Source organism: Ahaetulla prasina, chromosome 1, assembly GCF_028640845.1.
Source record: "Ahaetulla prasina isolate Xishuangbanna chromosome 1, ASM2864084v1, whole genome shotgun sequence".
NCBI lineage: Eukaryota > Metazoa > Chordata > Lepidosauria > Squamata > Colubridae > Ahaetulla > Ahaetulla prasina.
The window spans coordinates 8,998,681-9,025,735 of NC_080539.1; the positions used below are offsets into that span (position 1 = coordinate 8,998,681).

Here is a 27,055-nt window from a genome sequence, read left to right on the forward strand (position 1 = left end):
ACTTACGGGACCGCCTGCTGTTACCGCATGCCTCCCACCGTCCCGTACGCTCTCACAGAGAGGGACTTCTCAGGGTGCCGTCCGCCAAGCAATGTCGGCTGGCGGCCCCCAGGGGAAGATCCTTCTCTGTGGGGGCTCCCACACTCTGGAACGAACTTCCCCTGGGTTTACGCCAAATACCTGACCTTCGGACCTTTCGCCGCGAACTGAAGACATATCTTTTCATTCGCGCGGGGCTGGCTTAAATTTTATTGATTTTAAATTTTCTACTACTAATTTTTAAATGGGGTTTTAGTTTTTTATACATTTTAAAGTTTTAGGCCAATTATAATAAGTTTTTTAACTTGCATTTTAAACTGTATATTGTATTGTCTGTTTTTACTTTTGCCTGTACACCGCCCTGAGTCCTTCGGGAGAAGGGCGGTATAAAAATCAAATAAATAATAATAATAATAATAAAAGAACTACGCCGACTTCAGTCTGACTTAAGCATAGTACGTAAAATTATCTACCACAATGTCCTACCTGTGAAAGACTACTTCAGCTTCAACCACAACAATACATGAGCAAATAATAGATACAAACTCAAGGTAAAACCGCTCCAAACTCGATTGCAGAAAATACGACTTCAGCAACCGAGTGGTCAATGCCTGGAATGCACTACCTGACTTTGTGGTTTCTTCCCCAAATCCCCAAAACTTTAAGCTTAAATTGTCTACTGTAGACCTCAGCCCATTTCGAAGAGGTCTGTAAGGGGCGTGCATAGGTGCACCTGCATGCCTACCGTCCCTGTCCTTTTTACTTACTCTTTTCATGTATCCAAATTGTGTTTATACAGGTAAGTTATCTTATATATGATTGACTAAATAAATAAATAAAATAAAAAAATCTTGTGGGCCCATGAAAAAGATTCTTCTCAGTGGTGGCCCCTTCTCTACGGAACATCATTCTCCCCGTGGGACAGTTGGATCCCACCTTATGGCTTTTCCAAAAGGCCCCAATGAGGCAGTTTTATCAGCGGGTCTCTGGGGACCCCAAATGGGGAGAGAGTCAACCAAGTGGTTGATTTGATTGTATTGCTGCTACTGTGGGGATGAGCGGTGTGGGGCTTATGGGTTTTTTATGTTGTGGTGTTTCATGTTGTAAGCCACCTGGAGTCACCCGTGTGTGATTGTGTTAGGCAGCTATCAATTTATTAAATAGGTAGGCAGGTGGGTAGATGCAATATTGATAGATAGAAAGATGGGTAGACAGAAAGAGTCCAGATACAGGTAGTCCTCGAGTTACAACAGTTTACTTAGTGGCTGCCTGAATTTACAACAGCGCTGAAAAAAGTGAGTTGTTGATCGTTTTTCACACTTTACGATCCCTGTAGCATCCCCATGGTCACGTCATCAAAATTCAGATGCTTGGCAACTGGTTCGCATTTATGACGGCTGCAGTATCCCGGGGTCATGTGATCGCCTTTTGCGACCCCCGCAAAGTCAATGGGGATTCCCTTAACAACCACAGCGATTCACTTAACAACCGTGGCAAGAAAGGTGATAAAATGGGACAAAACTCAACTGAGCCGCTTAGCAACAGAAACTTTGTGCTCAATTGTGGTCGTTAAGTTGAGGATTGCCTCTACGCTGGCATATACAGAAAGATGGGCGGGTAGGTAGGTAGGTGGGTGGGTAGACAAAACTCACGGACAGACAGAAAGATTGACAGACACGCAAAGTACCAACCTGTGTTCGCTGAACACGGAATTATCCAGGACGATTTTCTCCAGCAGTTCAATAAGTTCATTCGGGAGGTCAGCGGTCATGAAAGCCTTGACGGTAACAGAGACCTCTTCGGGATCCTGAGTCTCGGACAGAGCTGTCTGCACAACCTGCCAACCAAAGAGGTTGCAACGGTCAACCGAGGATTGCTTCTTTCAAACTCATCCCACGGGGGAGCAAACCCAGGGGCGCCAGAGAGGGTACCTGGTCAATGAGAGGCCGCCGGTAAGGGTTGCTTTCTAACAGCACGCTGGCCCACAGTTCTGGATCCTTACGGCGCACCAGGTAACGGGACAGGCTCTTGAAGAGTGAATTCTCGTTGCAGACCTGGAGGACAAAGGGGTTGACACAATGAGGATGAGGTCCTCCTTTGGTGGGGGGGGAAGGAAGAAAGTTTCGCAGTACCAATGGAAGAAAATATTTATAGTTGTGGTTTGGAATTATCAGGCCCTTGATGCTCTCTGAGCTTGGCTGTTAGGATATTATGGCTTATGGCTGTTAGGATATTGGCTTACGGATATTATATTTCACTGCCAAACTAGGTAGCATCATGATCATCATCTAACGCTGATGATGTTACCTAGTAATGAAACATCTGCAAGAAAACCCCACCAAGATCAGAGAACATAAAAACAAAAAAAACAAAAAACCACCAAAGTTTCACGACTTGGTTTCTGAAACCTGAAAAACAAAGGAGGAAAATAAACCTGCTAGATTTTTAGTTTTGGAACAGCCTTTTCCTACAGAGCTCTGAGGAAAGTCAGAGCCTAGATTTAGTTCCCCCAAATGTACAAACCAAGGATGGCAATGGCTTCACCTCCCATGAACGAGCAAACTTAAAGGGCTACAAAGAACGTAAAATAAAAAAAGTCTTTACAAAAGTGTCTGTATAATCACCGAGGCCGTTATCAGTGCATGAGGCCAACTGAAGAGAACATTTGTCGCTCCGGTCTCAATTGTGGCCATAAGTCGAGACTCCATGCATCAGGGGTGGGGAACCATGGCCCTTTCATGACTAGTGGACTTCAACTCCCAGAATTCCTGAGCCAGCTATAAACCACGGCCCTTTCATGACTTGTGGACTTCAACTCCCAGAATTCCTAAGCCAGTTGTAAACCATGGCCTTTTTATGAATAGTGGACTTCAACTCCCAGAATTTCTGAACCAGCCATGCTGGCTCAGGAATTCTGGGAGTTGAAGTCCATAGGTCATGAAAGGGCCCTGCTTCCCCATCCCTGCCCTATACCAAACAAATTCCACAGCCTCAGAAGAATGAATTGGGAATCTACTTCCCATCCATTTTGGCCCCCGCTTTTCCAAGAGACTCACGTTGATCAGCTCCTGGTCACACTGTCCTCGCTCGTAAGCCACGCAAGCCAGATGAGGGTCTCTCTTCTCACAGTACTTCCCCACCACACGGCTGTCGTAATAAGGGTTCTCTCGCAAAAACCTTTCCGGGTTATTGTTGCTATCGATGTAAATTTTAGCCAGAGCATTGTGTGTAGCTGGTTCTTCACAACCCTCGTGAATTCTGGCCTCTAGCCACGGGAGGAGGAGTTTCAACCTAAAGAGAGAACAGGCGTCTGGGTTTTAGACAGCTCCCAAACTGGGGTCACAGTTGTTGTCGTCTTCTACGACTGGGGTCCCCAACTTTAGCAATTTTAAGACTTGCGGACTTCAACTCCCAGAATTCCCCAGCCACCCATGCTCAAAGTACAGAAGAAGCTGGCAGGCAGATTTGAACGACAATCGGAAGCTACACTTCATATTTTTATGTATTCATAATCTGGCTTTGTTTCTCTATTCAGTTGCTAATCTTCAAGAAGTAATCTCCTGTTACCTGATGGTTATAGCAATAGCACTTAGACTTACATACTGCTTCACAGTGCTTTACAGCCCTCTCTAAGCGGTTTACAGAGTCAGCCTCTTGCCCCCAACAATCTGGGTCCTCATTTTAACCAACCTCGGAAGGATGGAAGACTGAGTCAACCTTAAGCCTAGTGAGATTCGATCTGCCAAACTGCAGGCAACCAGTAGTCAGCAGAAGTAGCCTGCAGTACTGCACTCTAACCACTGCGCCAACGCAACAGTATTTATAGCAACAGCATTTCACCATAAGGATCACAGCGAAGACCCAGATTGCTCTCATTAAACATTCCTAGAGTTGAAAAGGACCTTGGAGATTGTGGAATCCAACCTTCTGCAAATTGCAGGAATCCTCAGATCACCTTGGACAAATGTCTCACCTTTTCTTGACAGCCTCCAGTCATGGAGCAGCTGCCAAATCTTCAGGAGGCAGGCTGTTCTGCGGCTCAACAGCTTTCAACTCAGTAAGCAACTCTGAGATTACCCTGAGGAACCGTCTCACCCCGATGGGATTGGCGCACCCCATTAATTCCAGCAGAAGGGGTATGCCTCAAATCCGAGGAACTTCAGCTGGCAGCGTCCAGACAGACAGTCTTCTCTGCCACGGTTCCTGCCCTCTGGATCATTGTTCCCCTCGGGGTTAGATCTGCCCCAACCTTTTAGCTTTCCAGGAGGGTTGGAAAACCTGGCTCTGTCAATGGAGATGGAGCTTCAAGGGGTTGTCCCCAGCGGTGGGCTTCAAATAAATTAACAACCGGTTCTCTGCCCTAATGACGTGGCCATGGTGGGCATGGGCAGGATGTGTGACAGGCAGCACTCAGCCTCCTGCACACACACCCCCGGGAGCAAAAACGAGCCGCATGGGGACTCCTGGGAGGGGAGGATCCAGCCGGTCGTTGGAACTACCACTTCACTGAACCGGATGTTAATTTACATCCGTTTCGCCCGAACCGGTCAAATCCCACCTCTGGTTGTCCCTCCCCAGAGGTCGTTAATGGACTAAGAAAGCTCCTTTAGATTATGTTTTTATGCTCTTGTAAGCCACCCAGTCATTCAACAGTGAAATAGGCAGCATCAGAGAGGAGCCTGCAGCACAAGGCTACTATTATTTCGGCAAGCAGTCGAAATAATTGGTCTATTTGGGGTGTTTTGCTGCAAATGAAGATGATTGAATTGGTTGATCAGTCTGGGTATAGTTTTTTTAGATGCCAGTAGTGTTGCCTGCCCTATGATTTTTTTCTTTAATCCGCAGAATGTAAGTAGCATTAAATAGGAAAAAAATCACCCTGAGTAATGTCAGAGGGGCCAAACTACAAAGCAAGTTCCCAGTCCCTGCATCCATTTTTAAAATTGTGGCTCTCCCCCATTTTATCAAGGGACAATGAGAGTTCCCGCCAGTATCCTGTTCCTTAACATAACATATAACATAACATAACAACAGAGTTGGAAGGGACCTTGGAGGCCTTCTAGTCCAACCCCCTGCCCAGGCAGGAAACCCTACACCATCTCAGTCAGATGGTTATCCAACATTTTCTTAAAAATTTCCAGTGTTGGAGCATTCACAACTTCTGCAGGCAAGTCGTTCCACTTATTAATTGTTCTAACTGTCAGGAAATTTCTCCTTAGTTCTAAGTTGCTTCTTTCTTTGATTAGTTTCCACCCATTGCTTCTTGTTCTACCCTCAGGTGCTTTGGAGAACAGCCCGACTCCCTCTTCTTTGTGGCAACCCCTGAGATATTGGAACACAGCTATCATGTCTCCCCTAGTCCTTCTTTTTATTAAACTAGACATACCCAGTTCCTGCAACCGTTCTTCATATGTTTTAGCCTCCAGTCCCCTAATCATCTTTGTTGCTCTTCTCTGCACTCTTTCTAGAGTCTCAACATCTTTTTTACATCGTGGCGACCAAAACTGGATGCAATATTCCAAGTGTGGCCTTACCAAGGCATTATAAAGTGGTACTAACACTTAGTTACTGCCTTACTGGCAGACTGACAATCATAGAAACAAAACAAAACAAAAATAAAATAAAATATTGGCTATTCCAATATTAGCCCTGGAATTGAAACATACGATGAATTCGCAGGAAATTACCTGTTCCTTTTTTCCACTTCAGCGACAAGTTCATCAGTGGAGAACTGACCTCGCACCACCAGGATCAAGTTCTTGATGACGTCTTCAGAGCAGTCCACGTCCAACAGGCCGCCAATGACCACCGGCAGTCGGCTCGGGTTCACCTGAGGCCATCATTCAAGTCAAGTCAATTTCAAGTCAGTTCATTCATGTAGCTGCCCACTCCAGAGGCCCCTGCGCCTTAACAGATGGTCTTACCTTTTGCACATAGATTTCAATATATTTCTGAAGGTTGTTCCTATACAGATACAGGACAAGGTCGTGGACAAAATCAAAGCGGTCGCAAACAATGATCAGCGGGAGCTGGTCTGTCAACTTGGCTTCCTGCAATCAGAAAGCAGGAATTGGATGATTGGTTGGTTTAATGGCTGTCTAGAGCTGCCCAGCTCTATAGCAAAAAGCCAACAATAAACTGAAATATAAATCACTTTAATCTTTTAAAAACACCTAATATATCAAATATAAAATGGCAACCAGACAATAAGTGATAAATCTTTGCATGGATAAGCCCAAGGTAGGTCAACTAGCCAGGAACAACTGAACTCTTATTCAAATCTCTCCTTAAAAGGACACATTTCAAAGTTGCAGTCTTTTTCAAATACTTACATGGATCGTTCATATTAAAACTATCCAGGCTTTCCAGCCAGCTCAGGTTCCAGAAAGAGTTTTACCAAAAGCACAAGACGACAAAGGATTACAAGCCTACTCTAAACATCGGTATTTATCAGCTGCAGCAATTACTGAGCGCGCAGGATGAACTCTGGGATTGCAAGGAATAAGATTTAGGCGTCTTTTGTCCCATGTCAACCGGAAAAATATAAATGTTTTTTCTAATTCTGCTTGCTAATACAGGTAAAAATACAGGTAAAAGCTGGGGATTGATACTCAAGATTCCCTTCATTTGAAAAGAAGATTTGCACTTAATTAAATGAGACTCTTGCTTGTAAGCCCAATGTTTGAAGCAGGGATCTGAAACTTTTTTAAATCACTGAATCGTAATCAGTGTAGCATTATCTTGGCCAGAGGTGTCCAACCCTGGCAAGACTTGTGGAATTCAACTCACAGAATTCCTCAACCAGAATTCTGAGAGTTGAAGTCCACAAATCTTAAGAGTTAGCTACCAAACCACAGGGCCTCTGTGGCTCAGACTGGTAAGACAGTCTGTTATTAACGGCAGCTGCCTGCAATTACTGCAGGTTCAAGCCCCACCAGGCCCAAGGTTGACTCAGCCTTCCATCCTTTATAAGGTAGGTAAAATGAGGACCCAGATTGTTGGGGGCAATGTTGACTTTGTATATAATATACAAATGGATGAAGACTATTGCTTAACACAGTGTAAGCCGCCCTGAGTCTTCGGAGAAGGGCGGGATATAAATGCAAATTAAAAACAAAACAAAACCCTGGATACCCCTGCTCTAGGCAAAAGAGGGATTGTGACAAAATGTCCTTAGCTGATCTTTTCCCAATGGTCCATTAAGGGAGAATTTATAACTCTACCCTAAGGTTGTTAGTGCTGGGTTTTTAAATCCAGCTCTGACTTTTTCAATTCCCTGTCTGGGTTTCTAAGTAGTTGTTTTTTTTAAAAAAAAAATTAATACATTTTTCTATACATCGTATCATATTGTATCTATTAAATTAGTAAAATTAATTTGGTTTAAAAGTGATGTGTTGTCTTTTTGTAGTGGTTCTCTGAGTATTTCTGTGTAGAATCTGAGTTTATTTCAGCGCAAAATCTTTTCTTTTTTAGGAAACTCCATCGGCAACCCTGTTCATAAAACGTTTTTTAAGTTCATAAAAAGTGAGGGGACTCTCCTCTCTGCGGGAATAGACTGGAGGCTACAGGTAGTCCTTGACTTACCACAGTTCATTTAGTGACCGCTCAAAGTTATAACGGCACTGAGAAAAGCAACTTTTGACCATTGTTCACATTTACGACCGTTGCAGCTTCCAGATGATCACAGCATCAAAATTGAGACGCTTGGAAACTTACTCGTTTTTATGACGGTTGCAACCTCCCAGGGTCAACGTGATCCCCCCTTTTGCGACCTTCCGACTAGCAAAGTCAGTGGGGAAGCCAGATTCACTTAACAGCCGTGTTACTAACCTAACAACTGCACCGATTCACGTAACAACCGTGTGTCAAGGAAGGTCGTAAAATGGGACAACATTCACGTAACTTTCTCACTTAGCAACAGAAACTCTGGGCTCAACTGTGGTCGTAAGTTGAGGACTACCTGTATTGAATAATGTCAATTAAGCTACCAATTAAGCCACACCCCTGCACTGTTTCCAAGACCCAATCCCAGGAAGTCAACCTATGCACCCTTTCTTCCATCTGGTGCCCTACAGCTGCATTAGGACTGCGCCTCCCAGAATTCTCCAGCCATAACACTACACAGGAGTGGAGACCAAAGGTGTGAGCTGCTCAGCGAGGCCTCTAATGGAAAATTACCTGGTACATGTCCTGAATAATCCATAGACACCCGGAACAGCACAAAAGACAACAGACTGATCAGAAAACAATGGACACAAAGAACGATTTCTACGTTGCTCTCCAAGAAGGCGGCTGAGTGAACTTGAAACCCTACCTACCTACGCCAACCCTTCTCTCTGTTTTCTCTCCCCAGACAATCTGAATGAGTGGCAATTGCAACCTTATGTCTGATGCCCGCATATGCCAGAGCAATAGTTTTACAGCTCTGTATTGCAGGAATCTCGTGGCCCTTTAAATTAACACCTGTAAAATAACACAAGCGATCTTCTGAATTAATCCGAGATGCTGGTGTCCCTTGAGCAGAAGGCTATCTCTAGCAGCCCTCCATCATCTGGGGATTGCCTGCTGTCCCTCTGCGGAATTCAGCGAAAAGTAGAGCAGACGGAAGAAACAATCAAGAAAAGAGAATATTTGTAGGGCAGGCTGTGGGGTCCTTGGTACTTTCTGATGTTGGTTGGTTTTTTTTGCAGATATTTCATTATCCAACTAGGTAACATCTTCAGAGCTAGAAGGGAGTGGAGTCCCACCAATACTGACAAGCCAGCCACTAGTTTATAAAATGAGAGCAAACCTCACTCCCTTCTAGGACTGATGATGTTAGTTGGGTAATGAAGTGTCAGCAAGAAATTCACCAAGCTCAGAGAGCATCAAGGACCCTATAGAAGAAACATCTTCCTTCAGACATCTTTCATATCTCTGTCCAAGTTGCAAAATGGTTCTCTTACAGGTGTGCATAAAGACTACCTATTCTCATAAGTGGCTCTTTATGGGATTTATACACAAATTACTGATCTAGATTTTCTTCCTTTCCTGTCTGGTGAGAATTAAGAAGGGAGCTGAATCAATACCCTTTTCTTTCTCTTTTTATTCAGGAAGGAGGGCATCGTATCTATCCATAGTAGAGGTGTCACCGATTTAAGTGCACTGAGGATGCTACCTAGTTGGGTAATGAAATGTCCGCAAGAAAGCAACCAAGCTTAGGCTGGCAACCACATTTTCAGATCTGACCATCTGAAAGCTGGACTTGAGTTGATCAAAGTCTTGATCAAAGAAACAAGAGTCACCTAGATCAGTTAAGATTTAAGGCATGCATTAGGGGTAAGGTCCAGAATCCTGGAAACTTGCAAAAATAAAAATAAAATAAAAATTTTGCAGCTTTTATTTTATGAGTTCAGATATGGAGTTCTGGATCTCTTCACCCCAGGCAAACTGGTCCAATCTGCTCTTTATTTACATTTACATTGATTTACATTGATATATTGATCATCAATTGTGTTGTAAATGTTGTACCTTGATGAACGTATCTTTTCTTTTATGTACACTGAGAGCATATGCACCAAGACAAATTCCTTGTGTGTCCAATCACACTTGGCCAATAAAAATTCTATTCTATTCTATTCTATTCTATTTATGCTATCAAATTCCTATCCCATCTGTGGATTCGATCTGGGTTCTCTAGATAACTCTAGGCTCTTCCTCTTCCTAGTCCAACGTTTTTCAAACTTGGCACGATGGGTGAACTTCAGTTCCCAGAGTTCTAGGAGTCAAAGTCCACCCATCTTAAAGTTACCAAGTTTGAAAAACTCTGCACTAGTCTCACCATGTAGAGAACCAATACAGCCTTTAGTATTGTTGTGGCCAGAAGAGCTGGCAGCAGATTCAGACAGTGAGGAGGTTGGGGAGGAACATGGCCTGGAGTCTGGAGAAGGCTCGGACAATGGCTCTGAGTCGAAGGAAAGAGGGGACCAAGGCCATCTGGTAGTTCTTTGCTGCCTCCGGAGTCTCCGGAGTCTGACATCAGCAAGGTAGAAGAACAGCATGAGTCTGTTTCCAGTATTGGCATGCACAGAACTGCCAGGAGATAGGAATAATTAAGGAAACAGGGTCGACTTGGGAGTAAGGCTTGGAGATGATTGGCCCCTCCCATAAGACGTAAAAGAAAAGCGAACGGGACGTGAACTTTTGCAGGAAGCAATTAGTTCATCTGGCCGATTCAAGATTTTAAAATTCTGTTTGTGACTCTGTGCCAAGTTTGGCTTTGCCCTGCATCTGGAAATTAGCTCTTCGGCAGCTTTCCCCGTGAGATAGGTGGGTGTTAATAACTTTCCCCTGAAAGACTGTTTATCAAGCCTTGCGGATTGAAAATGAAAGTAATTTAAATGAAAGTAATGGAAGCCTAGGTCAGAACAAGTTATAAGTAAGGTCCCAATATGAAAGGGGCGGAGCTGTCACTCTTATCCTGTTACCTTGAGAAAGTTCTTCACGCGTTCTGGATCATAGCAGTTGCTCTCCCTGCAAATTCTTTCCACCTCTTTAATTTGGCCGGTCTTACAAGCAGCTTGGATGTATTTGAAATGCACGTCCGGGTCTTGACTGAAGTTAACAATAGAGCCCAGGAAGTAGAAGAGACCTTGAAGGGAGTGGAAAACAAAAGGAGTAATCATGAAAAGAATTCTGGGCGCGGTCTTGCTGAAAACTTGCAAATAAATGCCGGGTTTTGGCAAAACTGTCATAAAATGCGGTCACAAGGATTTATATTCCTTGCAGTCATCTAGTCGTTAGCACTTTCTCCGAGGATTGTGGAGGTCACTCGGAGGGTTATCTGTGCCCTCAGGGTCACCTGAATAGTGCAAATGGGTGTAGAACCTCCAAGCAGCCTCCACAACTCTCAGAAAGAGCGCTAACGACTAGATGACTGCAAGGAATATAAATCCTTTCATCCTCCACCACTCAGTCAGAACTGGAGATGCTTCTTGGATGAGAAGCGAAACGTCTTCAAGGAAAAACCAAGTCCAGTTGCCTTTTGAAAAAGCACCTTTGGGACAAAACAGGACAACTTCAACTGAGCAGTGATGGCCACCATCTTGTCTCTACCAACCAAAGAGGACAAGACAACCGTATTTTTCAGCATATAAGACGCGCCTTTCCCCCCCAAAAAAGGGTGAAAATCTGGGTGTGCCTTGTACTCCGAATGTAGCCCACACAGCTTCTCAAACAGAGACTTCAGAGGCTGAAAAAAGCATCAGAAATGAAACTTCAGAAAAAAAGCACCCAAATAGAGCTTCAGAGAAGAAGCCCCCAGAGTTTCAGAGGCTTTTTTTCTGAAGTTCTGTTTTGGAGGCTTTCAGAGGCAGAAAAAAGTTTTTTTCTGAAATAGAGTTTCAGAAGTCTCAGAGGCAGAAAAAAAGCAAGGCACAGAGCTCACAACCAAGGAACCTGTTGCTAAAATTCACCTCTGGGAACAGCTGATTGGGAGTATTCGGGGAGGCTAATCCACCTGCCAATTAGCATTTTTCTTATTTTCCTCCCCAAAAACTAAGGTGCGTCTTATACTCCGAAAAATACGGTACCTGTCCTGATGACTTCAATACAAGATGATTCATCTCATCAGGCCAAGGGATACCCAGAAGAAACCAAGGCAGTCAGAGGTATGGATTCAGAACTTAGAGTGCAGCGTGGGAGCCCAACCCACCTACCTTCAAAACTTTTGAATGACTCAAAGAGCTCAATGAGCGACTGAGTTGAAAGCTGCTCGTGGTACTTGGAAGCCACCTGGACGCAGATCTGCAAGTTCTGGCGGATGTTTGCCGACAGCATCGCCCGCAAACATTCCAAAGAATCTTCCACAGAAAGGGAGCCAAAGTAGTTCACCAGCCACTGCAAGGGAAAGGAGTCATTAGAAAGGACCTCGTTTTTTCTTAAGGTTCTTTATGGCAGAAATATGAAGACCTGGGGTGTTGTGGTCCGCCAGCAGCCTGCGGAGCTGGCAACGGAGTCGGACAGCGATGAGGCTGAGGAAGGCCCAGATGAGGGCTCTGCGTTGGAGGCTGAGGTTGGGCCAGCGCCATAGGGGAATGAGGTGTGGACTCCAGAGCCTGACAGTAGTGAGGCAGAGGAACAGGAGGAGCCTGTTCCTAATGCACACATGAGAAGAGCTGCCAGAAGGCAAGAGTAGCTCAAGCAAAGAGGATGACTCAGGAGTAGAGCCAAGAGATGATTGGCCGCTCCCATAAGGCCGCTCCCATAAGGGCCGGGATAGCTCAGGCAATAGAGAAGCCTGTTATTAGAACACAGAGCCTGCAATTACTGCAGGTTTGAGCCCGGCCCAAGGTTGACTCAACCTTCCACCCTTTATAAGGTAGGTAAAATGAGGACCCAGATTGTTGGGGGGGCAATAAGTTGACTTTGTAAAAAAAATATACAAATAGAATGAGACTATTGCCTTATACATTGTAAGCCGCCCTGAGTCTTCGGAGAAGGGCGGGGTATAAATGTAAACAAAAACAAAAAAAAAGACCAGCAAGGACATTTGGGCTTTGCCGGAAAACAACGTGGATAGCTTCATCTTCTTGCATTTATTTTGTATCAGTGTCTTCTGAACATTTGCCAAGAAAGGCCTTTGGCAGTTTGCCTAATTGGACCAAGGATAGTGATAGGACTGAGGCATTTGTGTTGGGAGGAATTTGGTTTAATTTAGTTGAGCTATGCTGAGAATGAAGTACTTCTCAGCTGTTTGAATAAAGTTTGTTTATTTTTACACTGACTTGAGTTTCCTATTACCTACTGGGGCCTGGGTCACAACATGGGGTGAGGAACCTTTACAGCTGGGATGGGATTTTAACTTAGCCAGAATCAGCAATGGAAACTCGCTGCACAGAGCCGCTTCTGGTGAGATGGGTGCCCATATAAGTGTGATCAAATGTCACCTCGATCCCCACAATGGATGAATGGATGAAAAAATTGATGCGGTTAGCAGATATGGCTAAATTGACTGTTTTGATCAAAGAAAAAAATATATAAATACTTTTATTTTTACTTGGAAACCATTTCTGGACTTTGTGCTTGAGGTGGAAAAAAATGAAACTTTGATTTAGGGTATTACCGATGAAATAGGTTTGTTGTTAAAGAAATAGCTAGTTTATACAATTATGTAAAAGTAAGAAGTTGAGGTTTGAGGTTAATGCCTTATCCTACTGCACCGAAGGAAGTCGGAAGTCAATGCCTTTTATTTTTATTTTTCTCCTTTTCTTTCCCTCACTTTTCCCTTCCCTATTTTCCCTTTCCTATTTTCCCTACTATTTACTTTTGTATTTTCTTTATATGCTATATGATAAACTAATAAAAATTGTTTAAAAAAATAAGTGTGATTAAATGAATTGACTGGCATAATAGCAATAGCACCTAGACTTATATACCACTTCACAGTGTTTTTACAGCCCTCTCTAAGCAGTTTACAGAGTCAGCATCTTGACCACAACAATCTGGGTCTTCATTTTACCAACCTCAGAAGGATGGAAGGCTGAGTCAATCTCGAGTCCCATCAGGATCGAACTCCTAACAGTGAGCAGAGTTAGCCTGCAAAATGACAGTCCAACCACTGTACCACCAGGGCTCTTGGTACTGGTACTTCAGAAGCTGTTAAAACCAAGCATTTTTCAGAGTACTTTTGGGGTGCAAAATAATGCCATTACTTATGGGTTGAATGCTTGTACTTTGAAGCTTGGTTGGATTGTTTGTATACTTTCATATAATTTTTACTTTGCTGCGTTTTATTGCTGTGTCTTGGATGTAAACAATAAAAATTTCTACTGATTGTGGTGGAAATAAATTAAATATGTAAGCTTGTGCATTTGGTGTACGGGCTGGCCTCGGCTTATTCATTTAGTGACTGTTCAAAATTACCACGGGACTGAAAGAAATAACCTATGACGGTTTTTCACACTTACAAGCACTGCAGCATCCCCATGGTCATGTGATCAAAATTCAGAATGCTTGGCAACTGGCATGTATTGATCGCAGCTGCAGGGCCCTAGGATCATGTGATCACCTTTTGTGACCTTCTGACAAACAAAGTCAATAAGGGAACCCAGATTCACTTAACAAGTGAACTGTTACTAACTTATCAACTACAGTGATTTACTTCCCAACTGTGTCAAGGCAGGTCATAAAATGGGGCAAAACTCACTTAATGTCTTGCTTAGCAACGGACATTTTGGGCTCAGTTGTGGTCGTAGGACTACCTCTACTGCCACCTCTAAATAGAATATCCTTCCCAAATGTAGCTGAACTTTGATCTCTCAGCGATGACCAAAGTTCTCTGAAACGGCTTCCTCTTGAAAGGTGAGAATAGTTCCCCTTGTTATTAGACTTCTGGAAACCGGTTAAGTCTGAATTATTCCAGGGGACTTTGGAATGAAGGATGACGCTGTCAAGATAACGCTAGGTGGTTTTAAGTTAACTTCATTTTGATTTACCGTGTACATTCTGATCGTTGCGTTATATGACTGCTGCTGACTGCCAAGACTCATAAGATGGTCTTCGGCATAGCAATTGAATTGATTAAATTTTTATCCGCCACCCACCTGGCTTTGAAGTGATTCTGGGTGGCTTACAGCATAAAAACATGAAAACCATCGAAGGTTCTTAACACATAAAAATAAATAAGTGCACTTTCACACACACACACACACCTCAGGGTTGAGAAGATGGGTGTGAACTACGGCTCGCTTGATGTCGTACAAGTCAGTGAAGTGTTCCAGCGCCCTTTGGAGGAGACCGGCTTTCTCGCAGAGTTGAGCGATGTGGGCTCGGTCGTAATGGGTGAACATCTGATTCCCCAAGATGGCATCGGCGACCTGAAAGAGGAGATTTTGTTTGAGATAGAATTTTTTTTTAAAATTTCAATTCATTGTTTTATCACAGAAGATAAAATGCAAAACAGTATAACAAACAAAATGAAACAGAACAGAAACATACCTTCAACCCGGGGCCGGTTTAGCTCACACTGGTAAAGCCTGTTATTAAGGCTTATTAAGAACACAGTAGCCTGCAATTACTGCAGGTTCGAGCCCGGCCCAAGGTTGACTCAGCCTTCCATCCTTTATAAGGTAGGTAAAATGAGGACCCAGATTGTTGGGGGGGCAATAAGTTGACTTTGTAAAAATATACAAATAGAATGAGACTATTGCCTTATACACTGTAAGCCGCCCTGAGTCTTCGGAGAAGGGCGGGGTATAAATGTAAACAAAAAAAAAACCAAAAAAAAAACCCTAACAACAATAACAAAAAGAAAGGTGGTCATTTATTATTTATTATTATTTATTATTTTAATTTCTATACTGCCCTTCTCCCAAAGGACTCAGGGTGGTTTACAGCCAGGGTAAAACAACAGAATACAAAAATTAAAAACAAATTTAAAAAACAAATATTCGAATTTGCATCCTTTTAGAGAGTCATTGAGGCCATTTAGAGGTTTGTTTGTGTCCTGGGGTCAAGGTGCAATGTGTGGAGATGCTGAAAGGACTACCGTATTTTTCAGAGTATAAGACACGCCTTTTTCCCCAAAAAAAAGAGGGTGAAAATCTGGATGCTTCTTATTCCCCGAATGTAGCCCCACCCAGCTTCTCAAAAGGAGATTTCAGAGGCTGAAAGAAGCTTCAGAAAAGAAACCCCCAAACAGAGCTTCAGAGGCTTTTTTTCTGAAGCTGTTTCGGAGGCTTTCAGAGGCAGGAAAAAGTTTTTTCTGAAACAGAGTTTCAGAGGCAGAAAAAAAAGCAAAAAAAAAAAAAAAAAAGCAAGGCACAGAGCTCACAACCAAGGAACCTGTTGCTAAAATTCACCTCTGGGAACAGCTGACTGGGGGTATTCCGGAGGCCAATCCACCTGCCAATCAGCTTTTTTCTTATTTTCCTCCCCAAAAACTAAGGTGTGTCTTATATTCCAGTGCGTCTTATACGCCAAAAAATACGGTATATTGTGGACTGGAGATAGATGATGTTGTATCCCTCCCCATTATTGAGAGAGGGCTATTCAATTTTGACATAAATGTATCCCCGAGGACAGACACACCTCCAGGTGGCCTCAACAATGCTCTAAAAGTGGGAAGAGATGGGTGATGGGAACGATGAGAAGATTAATAGTAGTGCAGATTTAGTAAATAGTTTTATTTATTTGTTTAGTAAATAGTAAATGGCAATCACAAAGAGTTATTTTTAATAATTGTAATCATTTTTAGACTGCAGCTCACTTTGATAAGCTTTTATTTTTAAAAAGAACAAATCCTTAGTTCGGAACAAACTTTTGGAAAAGTTATAATCAGTATAAAAGTACTAGTACCTGGTTTTATCGGTTTAACTTTCATAGAAAATTGGAAGCTTCTTGCCTGCAGGGAAACTATGAGCATTAAGAGATCTCTGGTTCTCTCTCTTTTTTTTTTAAAGGTTAAGAATGAGCAGAACGGAAATCCCTGTTTTAAGGGTTTCTTTATAGGAGCTTTGCAATTGAATACTACTTCAAATCCGTGAGAGAAGAAAATCCAAGAAGCAGGGTAACTAAATCCTTTCGAGAACCAGGCGCAAAACCTACCTGAGGTGCATGCATGAGATTCATTTCAAGCAAACGAGTTTGCAAAGGCCCTTCGGATGGACGGTTGTTTTTCAGGGCATCCAAGAGAAAAGCTGTACACTGCTGGATCAGGTTGTATTCCATAAACACATCTACTATCTGTAAAATAATAAAATAAAATAAAGCATTTGTTTTAGATTCTTCTGATCCAAGGCAGATAAAGCCTTGTATAAATATTCCAGCGATATAAGGTTATCTAATTCAGACAAATCATCCGCGCTTAAGGCGCCAAATGCACACCATTATCTCCCTCTCATTTTTAGTGTGCAAAAGCATTTCGTATTTGAAATCATTTCGAAACAGTTTTGATCTCATTAGTAGCTTTTCAACTTTCAAACCTGCCTCTGTTTGCATTTGAAGCATGTATTTTGAACACAACATGACGGCTTTTGAAACACGGGACATTCCCAGTAAAGAGCTTAAAATGGAAAACAGAGCCGTATGAAAGGCTAAAGCAGTGGTTCTCAACCTTTATAGTGCTGCGACCCCTTTAATACAATTCCCCATGATGTGGCGACCCCTTTAATACAATTCCCCACGATGTGGCGACCCCCAACCATAAAATTATTTTCGTTTTGAATTTATCGCGCCTGAAGCCGTATTGGCTAGCGATCTGAACTGCTTGCGATTGCCTTGAGGACGGAGGCATTAAAGCGGAGACTCCTCCCCTATTAAGTTTATCGTGCCTGAAGCCAGATTAGGCTAGCGATTGGGAGTGATTGCAGCTGGCTTGAGAGGGAGACATCAGAGCAAAGATTTCTCTCTTTTTTAATTCATCGCGCCTGAAGCCGAATTCGGCTAGCAATTTGAAGAGCCTGCAGCTGGCTTGTGAAGTCAACCATTGGAACACAATTGTTCAACTCGCAAGTATACTTCCCATATTTCCGATGGTCTTAGGCGACCCCTGGCAAATTGTCATTCGACCCCCAACAGGGTCCTGACCCACAGGTTGAGAACCGCTGGGCTAAAGGCTTCAGTTCTAAAATGTTCCATGTACAACGACATGCAAGTGTCTTTCACAAAACCTGTTTTCCCCTTAGTGTAAATCCTGATGCTGTACAATGGTGTCTCTCAAACTTCAAGATGTGTGGACTTCAATTCCCAGAAGTCCCCAGCCAGCATGCAACAGTTTCAAGTTGCCAAGTTTAAGCAAAACTGCTGTAGAATCCTACAGAAATCAAAGATTACCTTGAGGATCTCCTCAAATCGGAGGAATGTTCTTGAGAACATTCTGAGATCTGTTTATGTTCTCAAGGGGCCACATGGAAGATTTAGCAAGCAGTCAAGAAATGACTGCTGAGATTTCACTTTCCACATGAGGTCAGGAGAACATGAGATCTGTGCAGCCCCCCACCATCTACTTGGGGTCTTTCGCTAGGAGCCCGAACATCCTCAAGACTGCATCACCTACCATTCTGCTCATGACCAAATGGCCAGCTGCCAAATTTTTCACTCCATCAGAAGTCTTAGAAAAGTCATTCTATTTATGATCAAACTGAGTTTATAGACAACTGTTACTTATGCCTCAAAATTATAAAGAACCGTCACATTCCCACATGCTGAATTCTCTGCAGTATGGTTATTATCATGCTTGCTTAATGTCACCTTTACCATGTTATTAGTAACCTTCGCAATAGGGCACACGGTCTGAATTTTGAGACTGCAACTCTCCCAAGTTTCCTGCTAGCATCGCTCGACGCTACGCAAAGAACGAAAAGGTCAATGAGTGGAAATGACAGAAACATGCATGTGAAAACAGGATTATTAGAGAAACTGAAATGTTTCTTCTGATGCAATAGTGTGAACAGGCTTTATAAGAAACCAAGGATCTACATGATAAAAGCCATTTATTGCAGCCTGCTGGAGCAAATGGACAGAGACGTTTCAAGACATTTCCTTACTTGGGTAATATCTGCCAGAGGTTCTTCATCCTGCACCAACATCTGGGCAAACTGCTGTCCTTGGTCCGGGCTGATCCGCATTACGTTTCTCAGGAGGAAGATCCAGTCTGGAGTGTAACCAACCTAGGAAGGGCATGTGCATGCCCAAAAGGAAATATTTTGTTAGCTTTGCTGCAATTTTGTATGCTGGAGTGAGAGCATCCTGAGATTGTCTGTGTTTGGCTTGGTCCCTATCTAGACTGAAAACTGGAAAAGCTCAACCCCAGGGGTGAAATGCTCCCGGTTCGGACTTGATCGCCCAATCTGGTAGCGATGGCAGCGGGTGGTTTGGAGAACTGGTAGCAAAAATCCCTGCACCCCACATGCCCAACTGAGCCACGTAATCATCAGAGGGTTTTCTTTTTAACTTTTAAAAGCATCGGCCAAAAAAATGCTTTTAAAAGTAAAAAAAAAAAGCCTCTAATGATCGCGCAGCTCAGCTGGGATCGTCAGAACCCTTTAAAAGCATTTTTTCTACAACCTCTTCAGCCAAAGAGGTTGTAGAAAAAATGCTTTTAAAAGGCTCTGGCGATCCCAGCTGAGTTGCCTGATCGTCAGAGCCTTTGGTAGAAAAAATGCTTTTAAAGGAAAAGAAAAGCCTCTGACGATCATGCAACTCAGCTGGGATCATCAGAGCTTTTTAAAAGCATTTTTTTACAAACTCTTCGGCCGAAGAGGTTGTAGAAAAAATGCTTTTAAAAGATTTTTTTAAAAAAGTTGGCCACACCCACCCAGTCACATTACCCCCCACCAAGCCACACCCACAGAAACGGTAATAACAAATTTTACATTTCACCCCTGCTTAACCCCCATTCATCTCCTAGCAAAGTTCACAGACCCCAGCAAACAACAAAAAAATCGGCAAAGGAGAATATTCAGGGGTGGGCTGCTGGGGGTTCGCAGGGGTCCGGGAGAACCTCTAGCTAAGATTCTGTGCAGTTTGGAGAACCCCCAAATCCCACTCCTGGCTGGCCCCGTCCACCCCACCCTGCCCCTCCCAGGAGTTCCTACGCAGCCCGTTTTGGATGCAGGTAAGTGCAGGGCGCGCTTGGAGGCTAGGGGAGGGCAAAAAACAGGCCTACTGGAAGGCCCCCGGAGCCCGGAGAAGCAGTTTTCACCCTCCCGGAGGCTCAAGGAAAGCCTCCAGAGCCCAGGGAGGACAAAAACGCCCCCCCCCCGTAGTGCAGGAGGCCAACTACGCAACATCCACCATTGCCACACACCCTGTTGTGTCTTGCCCGCCCTCAGAGCAGCCGGGGCCTTCTTACCTGCTCCCGCACACTGAGGAATGTATGCCTCCCGGTCCCAGTCCTGGCTCCATGCCCACACAAACTGCAGAAGGAGAATCTCCCTGCCCCAGCCCTGACTCCATGCCCAGGCAAACGGAGCAGCTAGACCCCTCCCCCTCCTCCACAGCAGGTGAGCCTGAGGAGGGTTTATTACCAACAGCTGATTGGTGTGACCCTCGCATCAGAAGATTGGAGAGGCGGAGGCAACAGAGGGAAGGGAGGGGCAGGCCTTAATGAGTGCTGAGTCATGGAGCCACACCCCATGGCCTATATAAAGGATCTACTTTCTGGCAGTCTCTGAGTCAGGCAAAAGTCGAACTTATCTTGCTGAAGTCACTTACTGGTCTCCTGCCTGCTCTGAGGACTTTGCTAGGACTTTGGGCAGAGCTGCAGAGGCAAGCCTGATTCGGATTTCCCTGACCCAGCCGTCAGCGGAGGAGTGGGACACGACACACCCCTGAGAATATTTATAATTTAGGGTTGAAATGAGGGGTCCTTTGGTGCTCTCTGAGCTTGGTTGTTTTCTTTCAGAACTTTGATTACCCAAATTGGTAACTAGTAAACATCTGCAAGAAAACAACCAAGCTCAGAGAGCACCAACAACCCCTCGCCCTAAGATGTCATGCTTGGAACCAGCCTTACGAGACTTTACTTTTCAGTTTGTTATGTGCTGTTCCTACCACTTGTGGTTGTCATTCTTACAAAGACTTAGAAGCATGGTCTCCCCTTGTGGTTCTTCATAAGCTACGTGTTGTAAGTCAATTCCAACAGAGATGTGGGCTAGGAATTTTGGACGCAAGATCAGAACCGGCCACTGAATACAATGGGCTATTTCACACAGGGATTAAGATTAAAGACTTCTGACCAAAAGATGACCAGGATCTACCACAAGACATGGTGGGGGCTAAAAGTTTGGCCTGGCTTTCCCCCCCCCCCAAAAAAAAGGTTTCAGGTAAACCAATTACCTTCTTGGCATACAGCACGATCTTCTGAACTTGTCCTGTTTCAGCAAAACATTGAATGACTTTATTGGGAACGTTAGCCCGTAGGTAGACACTCAGCGCCAATGTTGGGTCCACAGACTTCACAAGGTCTCCCAATTCTTCAGAGCATTCCAACTGTTTAAAAGCAAGCATTTCAGAGATTGTTTTTTTTTTTTAAAAAAATTCTATAGGCTGCCTGTATAAAACAAATTGCAGTAGAAATTCTTTCCTATGTGTGTCAATGTGACAAGCAGTTGAGGAAATAGCAATAGCAATAGCACTTAGACTTATATACCGCTTCATAATGCTTTACAGCCCTCTCTAAGCGGTTTACGGAGTCAGCCTCTGGCCCCCAACAATCTGGGTCCTCATTTTAATGACCTCGGAAGGCTAGAAGGCTGAGTCCACCTTGAACCTGGTGAGATTTGATCTGACATAAACTGCTGGCAGCTGGTGATCAGCAGAACTTAGCCTGCAGTACTGCATTCTAACCATTGCTCATGCAACCTAAAGAATCCTCCAAATTATAACATTCATTTTGGGACAGTATTTATTTATTTATTTATTTATTTTATTAGATTTCTAGACCGCCCTTCTCCCAAAGGACTCAGGGCGGTGTACAGCCAAGATAAAAATAAACAATATACAATTAAAAATAGATTAAAAAACTTATTATACAGTTAGGCCGATAAATTAAAATATATAATCTAAAAAACCCCAATTTAAAACTAAAAATTAAATTTAAAAATCTCCCCAATTTAAGAAAGCCCCACGCGAACAAATAAATATGTTTTCAGTTCGCGGCGAAAGGTCCGAAGATCAGATATTTGGCGTAAACCGGGGGGAAGTTCATTCCAGAGAGTAGGAGCCCCCACAGAGAAGGATCTTCCCCTGGGGGCCGCCAGCCGACATTGTTTGGCGGACGGCACCCTGAGAAGTCCCTCCCTGTGTGAACGTACGGGTCGGTGGGAGGCATGAGGTAACAGCAGGTGGTCCCGTAAGTACCCAGGCCCCAAGCCATGGAGCGCTTTAAAGGTGGTAACCAGAACCTTGAAATGCACCCGAAAGGCCACAGGTAGCCAGTGCAGCCTGCGCAGGAGAGGTGTTACATGGGAGCTACGTGGAGCTCCCTCTATCACCCGCGCAGCTGCATTCTGGACCAACTGAAGCCTCCGAGTGCATCTCAAGGGGAGCCCCATGTAGAGAGCATTGCAATAATCCAGGCGAGAGGTAACGAGAGCATGAGTGACTGTGCATAGGGCATCCCGATTAAGGAAGGGGCGCAACTGTCGAACCAGGCGAACCTGGTGAAAGGCTCTCCTGGAGACGGCCGCCAAATGATCTTCCAACGACAGCCGTGCATCCAGGAGAACACCCAAGTTGCGCACTCCCTCCTTTGGGGCCAATAACTCGCCCCCAACAGTCAGCTGCGGCAGTATCTGATTTTTTCCCCTAGTTCCTGTACTATGGGACCTATGCTGCATTACGGGAACATCTTAAGGGAGGGGTTGTGCAACCGTGGCAACTTTTAAGGTTTGTGGACTTCAACTCCCAGAATTCTCCAGCCAGCATGGTTGGCTGGGAAATTCTGGGAGTTGAAGTCTATAGGTCTTAAAGTTGCCAAGGTTGGACATCCCCCCCCCCAGTCTTAAGGGTTATGCTGGCACGATGTTAAACAATGAATGGCACTTCTGATCAATGTCAATAGTAGAAACAAAATTAAACACAGGGCAGTGCCCTATGCAGCTAGTCCTCATCACGCAAGCAAAGCAAGAAGAAAGTCACAGATCTACTTTCCTGGGAAGGTGACGTTGGAAGAAGAAAGCAAAATCTCATTCAGAAGTCACCAAAAGGTCAAGTGATAAACCCCCCAGTCAAGAATGAAGACAGATTGAGATTTAAGCTGGTGGCTGCTTAAGCTCATTGACTGTAAAGCTAAAATAGCTAAGGACATTTGTCATGAAAAGAAGTCCTGCGTTCAGGAACCCAGCTTTTCTTTTCGGGTTTTTTTCCCCCCATCCCAGTCTTCAAGAAGAGAGAGGGAGAAGAGTGAAACTGAGCTGAATCCAGAAATCAAGTTCAAACAGTAAAGGTTAAACTGCAGGCAATATCTTAAGACTGCTTGCTTGCACTTGTGTCAGGAGCCCCAAGGTACTTCCGGGTTGAAAGGATTAGCCACAGTTACGCAGGAGATGCACAGTTGGGGGCATCTTTCATATCCCTGGCAGTTGCTGGAGTGAAGGACGGGAGCTCAAACCTGCTCCAGGAGGACGGGAGCTCAACCCTGCCCCAAAAGGACAGGAGCTCAACCCTGCCCCAGGAAGACAGGAGTTCAACCCTAATCCAGGAAGACGGGAGCTCAACCCTGCTCCAGGAGGACGGGAGCTCAACCCTGCCCCAAAAGGATAGGAGCTCAACCCTGCCCCAGGAAGACAGGAGTTCAACCCTAATCCAGGAAGACGGCATTCAATTCTGCCCCAGGAAGATGGGATTCAACCCTGCCCCAGGAAGATGGGAGTTCAACCCTAATCCAGGAAGACGGCATTCAACCCTGCCCCAGAAGGACGGAAGCTCAACCTCACCCCATGACAGCACTTGGGTCTTGAACATAAGCTTGCTAACCTCCATCCCAGCATCTTAACCACAGAGGCCCCCGTGCTCCCTATCTTAAGATGATTTTAATACATTTTCTTGAGAGGTAACTACATTTAGAAGTCCAGCTACAGAGTTCAGTAACCTTTGACTCCAAGAAGTTAAGTTATTAATAAGGGCCAACAGAAGGCAAAGGGATTAAATTAAATCTTATAACAGGAAAAATATCTGAAAAAATACTTTTAGGACGCAACTAAGCCAAAGCATTCATTAAATAAGGACCAGCATGGTCTCAATACAATTTCTGAATGATGGGTGTAATTCCAAGGCTGTGGTTATGGATGACAAAAGAAGAACTTTGTTGCCTCAATTAACAAAAGACAATGCTTTTAAATGATTCCTGCCCCATTATCCACATCCCAGTGTTTGGAAAAAATGTGTACCCAATGTTTGGAAATTTTAAATCTTGATTCAATTTCAGAATTATAAAGACTTGATGAACTGTAATCAGTGGGGTCAGAAACTGGTGCAGGGCACTAGAGTTTTATAATGAATTTAGCTTTTCTATATGTCACAAGATTTTGGACAAGTGTCTCCTGAGATTTTAACCACTAAGAAACTGCGGTGTGTGTGGGGGGGGGGGGCATTTTTATTTTGGCATTAGACAGAGGTCATAATATACTTGCAGGCAAGCATTGTCCATCAGCTGGGAACAATTGACACATGAGGGAAAGGTCACTCATTTTAAGGGCAACATTACGTAATTCAGCTGAAGAGCTGAAAGGCAAATTTCCTATCCTTTCATTTGCCAGGAAATTCCAGCCAGGAGTCAAAAGTCTTCCGTGCCTAATATATTGCCGCCAGGAAGTTGCCATCTGACAGTTGGCATTTTTCACTGGTTCTCTAGGCTGCATTTAACAGGGGGAATAGAATCAAGATCACATGAAGTGTTAGTCACACACTTTGTAATGCTTTGGTGAGGCCACACTTGGAATACGGCATTCAGTTTTGGTCAACAAGGTATAAAAAAGATGTGGAGACTCTGGAAACAGTGCAGAGAAGAGCAACAAAGAGGATTAGGGGACTGGAGGCTAAAACATATGAAGAACGGTTGCAGGAATTGGGTATGCCTAGTTTAATGGAAAGAAGGACTAGGGGAGACATGATAGCAGTGTTCCAATATCTCAGGGGCTGCCACAAAGAAGAGGGAGTCAAACTATTCTCCAAAGCACCTGAAGGCAGGATAAGAAGCAATGGGTGGAAACTAAACAAGGAGAGATGCAACTCAGAACTAAGGAGAAATTTCCTGACAGTGAGAACAATTAATCAGTGGAACAACTTGCCTGCAGAAGTTGTGGGTGCTCCAACACTGGAGGATTTTAAGAAGAGATTCCACAGCCATTTGTCTGAAATCCTATAGAGTTTCCTGTTTGAGCCAGAGTTGGGCTAGAGGATATCCAAGGTCCCTTCCAACTCTGTTATTCTGTGATTCTCTGCTATGGCACCAGTCCCAAAGCAAAATTATCCAGCAGAAGCTACCTGACCTTAACTTAAAACCAGTTCCATTTTCTTGGAGACAGATGGGTGCTCTTTGCACAGTAGGAGACACACGCTGAACCCAGCCGGGAGGATGAAATCTGAGCTGTCAGTGACCACTAAGAAAACCCCATCTTCAAAGATGCCCTGTCAAATAAATGACTTACTTTATCTTCTTTCAACCATTTCTCCAGGAGCTGCTTCCGTCCTTGCTGGAGGACTGGCCGGCAGAGTTCCAGGGACTCGTATTTGTTCAGCTGCCCTTGATCTAACAGAATTCCAAAATATTGAAGCAGAGGGGAAGTTTGTCCTGGTTGCGCTGGGACACTCTGGAACCGGCGAATAGTGTCTGGAGTGCGCAATATTCCCTATATATTAAAAAAAGGGGTGGATAAAAGACATCATCTACCCATTGCAAATCAGTCGAGATGGACCAACAACATTAGTAAATTATTTTTTTTAAAAAATAAACCATTTGTAGAAGCTTTAGATCAATGTTCCTCAAATTGGAGATTTGGACTTCAACTCCCAGAATTCCCCTAGCATACTGGCTAGGACAATGATGGCGAACCTTTTCGGCACAAAGTGCACAAACTGGAAGGTGCGCATGCCAGAAACCCGATGACCAGCTGGCCGGTGCGCATGCGCATCTCGGAAGCCTGATAACCAGCTGGCTGAGCTGGGGTGATGGCGCATGTGCCCACAGAGAGGGCTCTGCATGCCATCTCTGGACCGTGTGCCATAGGTTCGCCATCACGGGGCTAGGAGAATTCTGGAAGCTGAAGTCCTCATGTCTTAATAGCAATATCACTTATATACAGCTTAATAATGCTTTATGGTACTCTGAGTGGTTTACAAAGCATATTGCCCCCAACCATCTAGGTCCTCATTTTACCGACCTCGGAAGGATGAAAGGCTGAGTCAACCTTGAGCCAGTCAGGATCGAACTCTTGGCAGTGGGCAGAGTTTGCCTGCGATACTGCATTCTGACCACTGTGTCACCAAGGCTGAAAAGTCCTCAGTCAAACTATTATCCAGCCTTGCACAGCAGACCTAGAATGTGCCACAGCTAGCTAGGGAGGCAGCTGGGAATGGTAAAGGCTTCCCTGTCTAGTTTCAGAATGAACTTTTATTTATTTATTGACATGTTTGCCACCTTTTTCTCAAGTCCGCCAGCCAGTGACTGGAGAATACTTTACAATGCTGCATAAAGTGCATTAAAAAGACCCAATGGCAATTTTAATTGTGCATTCCACCCAGAGCTACCCTGAGTTAAGATGGGGCAGCCAATAAATGTTATAAATAAATTATAATAAATTCCAAGCCACAAGCATAAGACTCAGTTGGGGCAATTGCAACCAACGGCCAAGAAATCAGCTGGTCAGGTCACATATCCACTTTTGCAAGGACAGCCTCTTAATGAATGTCTAAGGAGATTCTCAGTCATCCAGGTCATGGTTGTCCCAAAGGTGCTTTTTTCAAGAGGCACCTGGACTTTTTTTTTTTTTTTAAGACGTTTCGCTTCTCATCCAAGAAGCTTTTTCAGCTTTCTGACCGAGCTGAAGTGGGGAATGGAAGGATTTATACTCTCTGCAGACAGCTGGTTATTTGCATTCTTTCAGATGGTCGTTGAAGCCGCCTGGATGTTTATTTGTGTTCTCACGGTCATCTGAGTAGTGCAAATGGTAGCGCACCCCTACTCAGGTAAACCTGAGGACACAGATAAACCTTCACGTGGCCTCAAAGACTCTCTAGAAAGATGCAAATGACCAGCTCTCTGCAAGGAATATAACTCCTTCCTTTCCCCACCATCCGGTCGGAGCTGAAGAAGCTCCTTGGATGAGAAGCGAAACGTCTTCGGAGAAAAAAACATGAAAGTCCAGTTGCCTCTTGAAAAATAAGCACCTTTGGGACAACTGCGACCTGGATGACTGAGAATCTCCATAGACTTTTGCTTAGCAAAATGGAAATTCTGGTCCCCGACTGTGGCCATAAATTGAGGAGTACTTGTATGCCAGTGCCAGAAAAACAAACTAAAAGCAACAGGCAGGAT

At 44.2% G+C, this 27,055-nt stretch overlaps 1 protein-coding gene across 1 annotated transcript in view; it reads right to left on the reverse strand.

The window, feature by feature from the left end:
* The window catches only part of CLTC (clathrin heavy chain), a 110,050-nt gene that overhangs the window by 29,242 nt on the left and 53,753 nt on the right, over positions 1–27,055 (reverse strand). Inside the window, exons 8-19 of the mRNA XM_058164119.1 lie at positions 25,170–25,370; positions 20,857–21,009; positions 18,564–18,686; positions 16,624–16,761; positions 14,730–14,894; positions 11,736–11,916; positions 10,506–10,669; positions 5,964–6,089; positions 5,727–5,869; positions 3,096–3,330; positions 1,971–2,093; positions 1,731–1,876 (exon numbers count right to left, since the gene is read on the reverse strand). Coding sequence (XP_058020102.1) covers positions 1,731–1,876; positions 1,971–2,093; positions 3,096–3,330; positions 5,727–5,869; positions 5,964–6,089; positions 10,506–10,669; positions 11,736–11,916; positions 14,730–14,894; positions 16,624–16,761; positions 18,564–18,686; positions 20,857–21,009; positions 25,170–25,370 — 1,898 coding nt within the window. The remainder of the gene's footprint in view (positions 1–1,730; positions 1,877–1,970; positions 2,094–3,095; positions 3,331–5,726; positions 5,870–5,963; positions 6,090–10,505; positions 10,670–11,735; positions 11,917–14,729; positions 14,895–16,623; positions 16,762–18,563; positions 18,687–20,856; positions 21,010–25,169; positions 25,371–27,055) is intronic.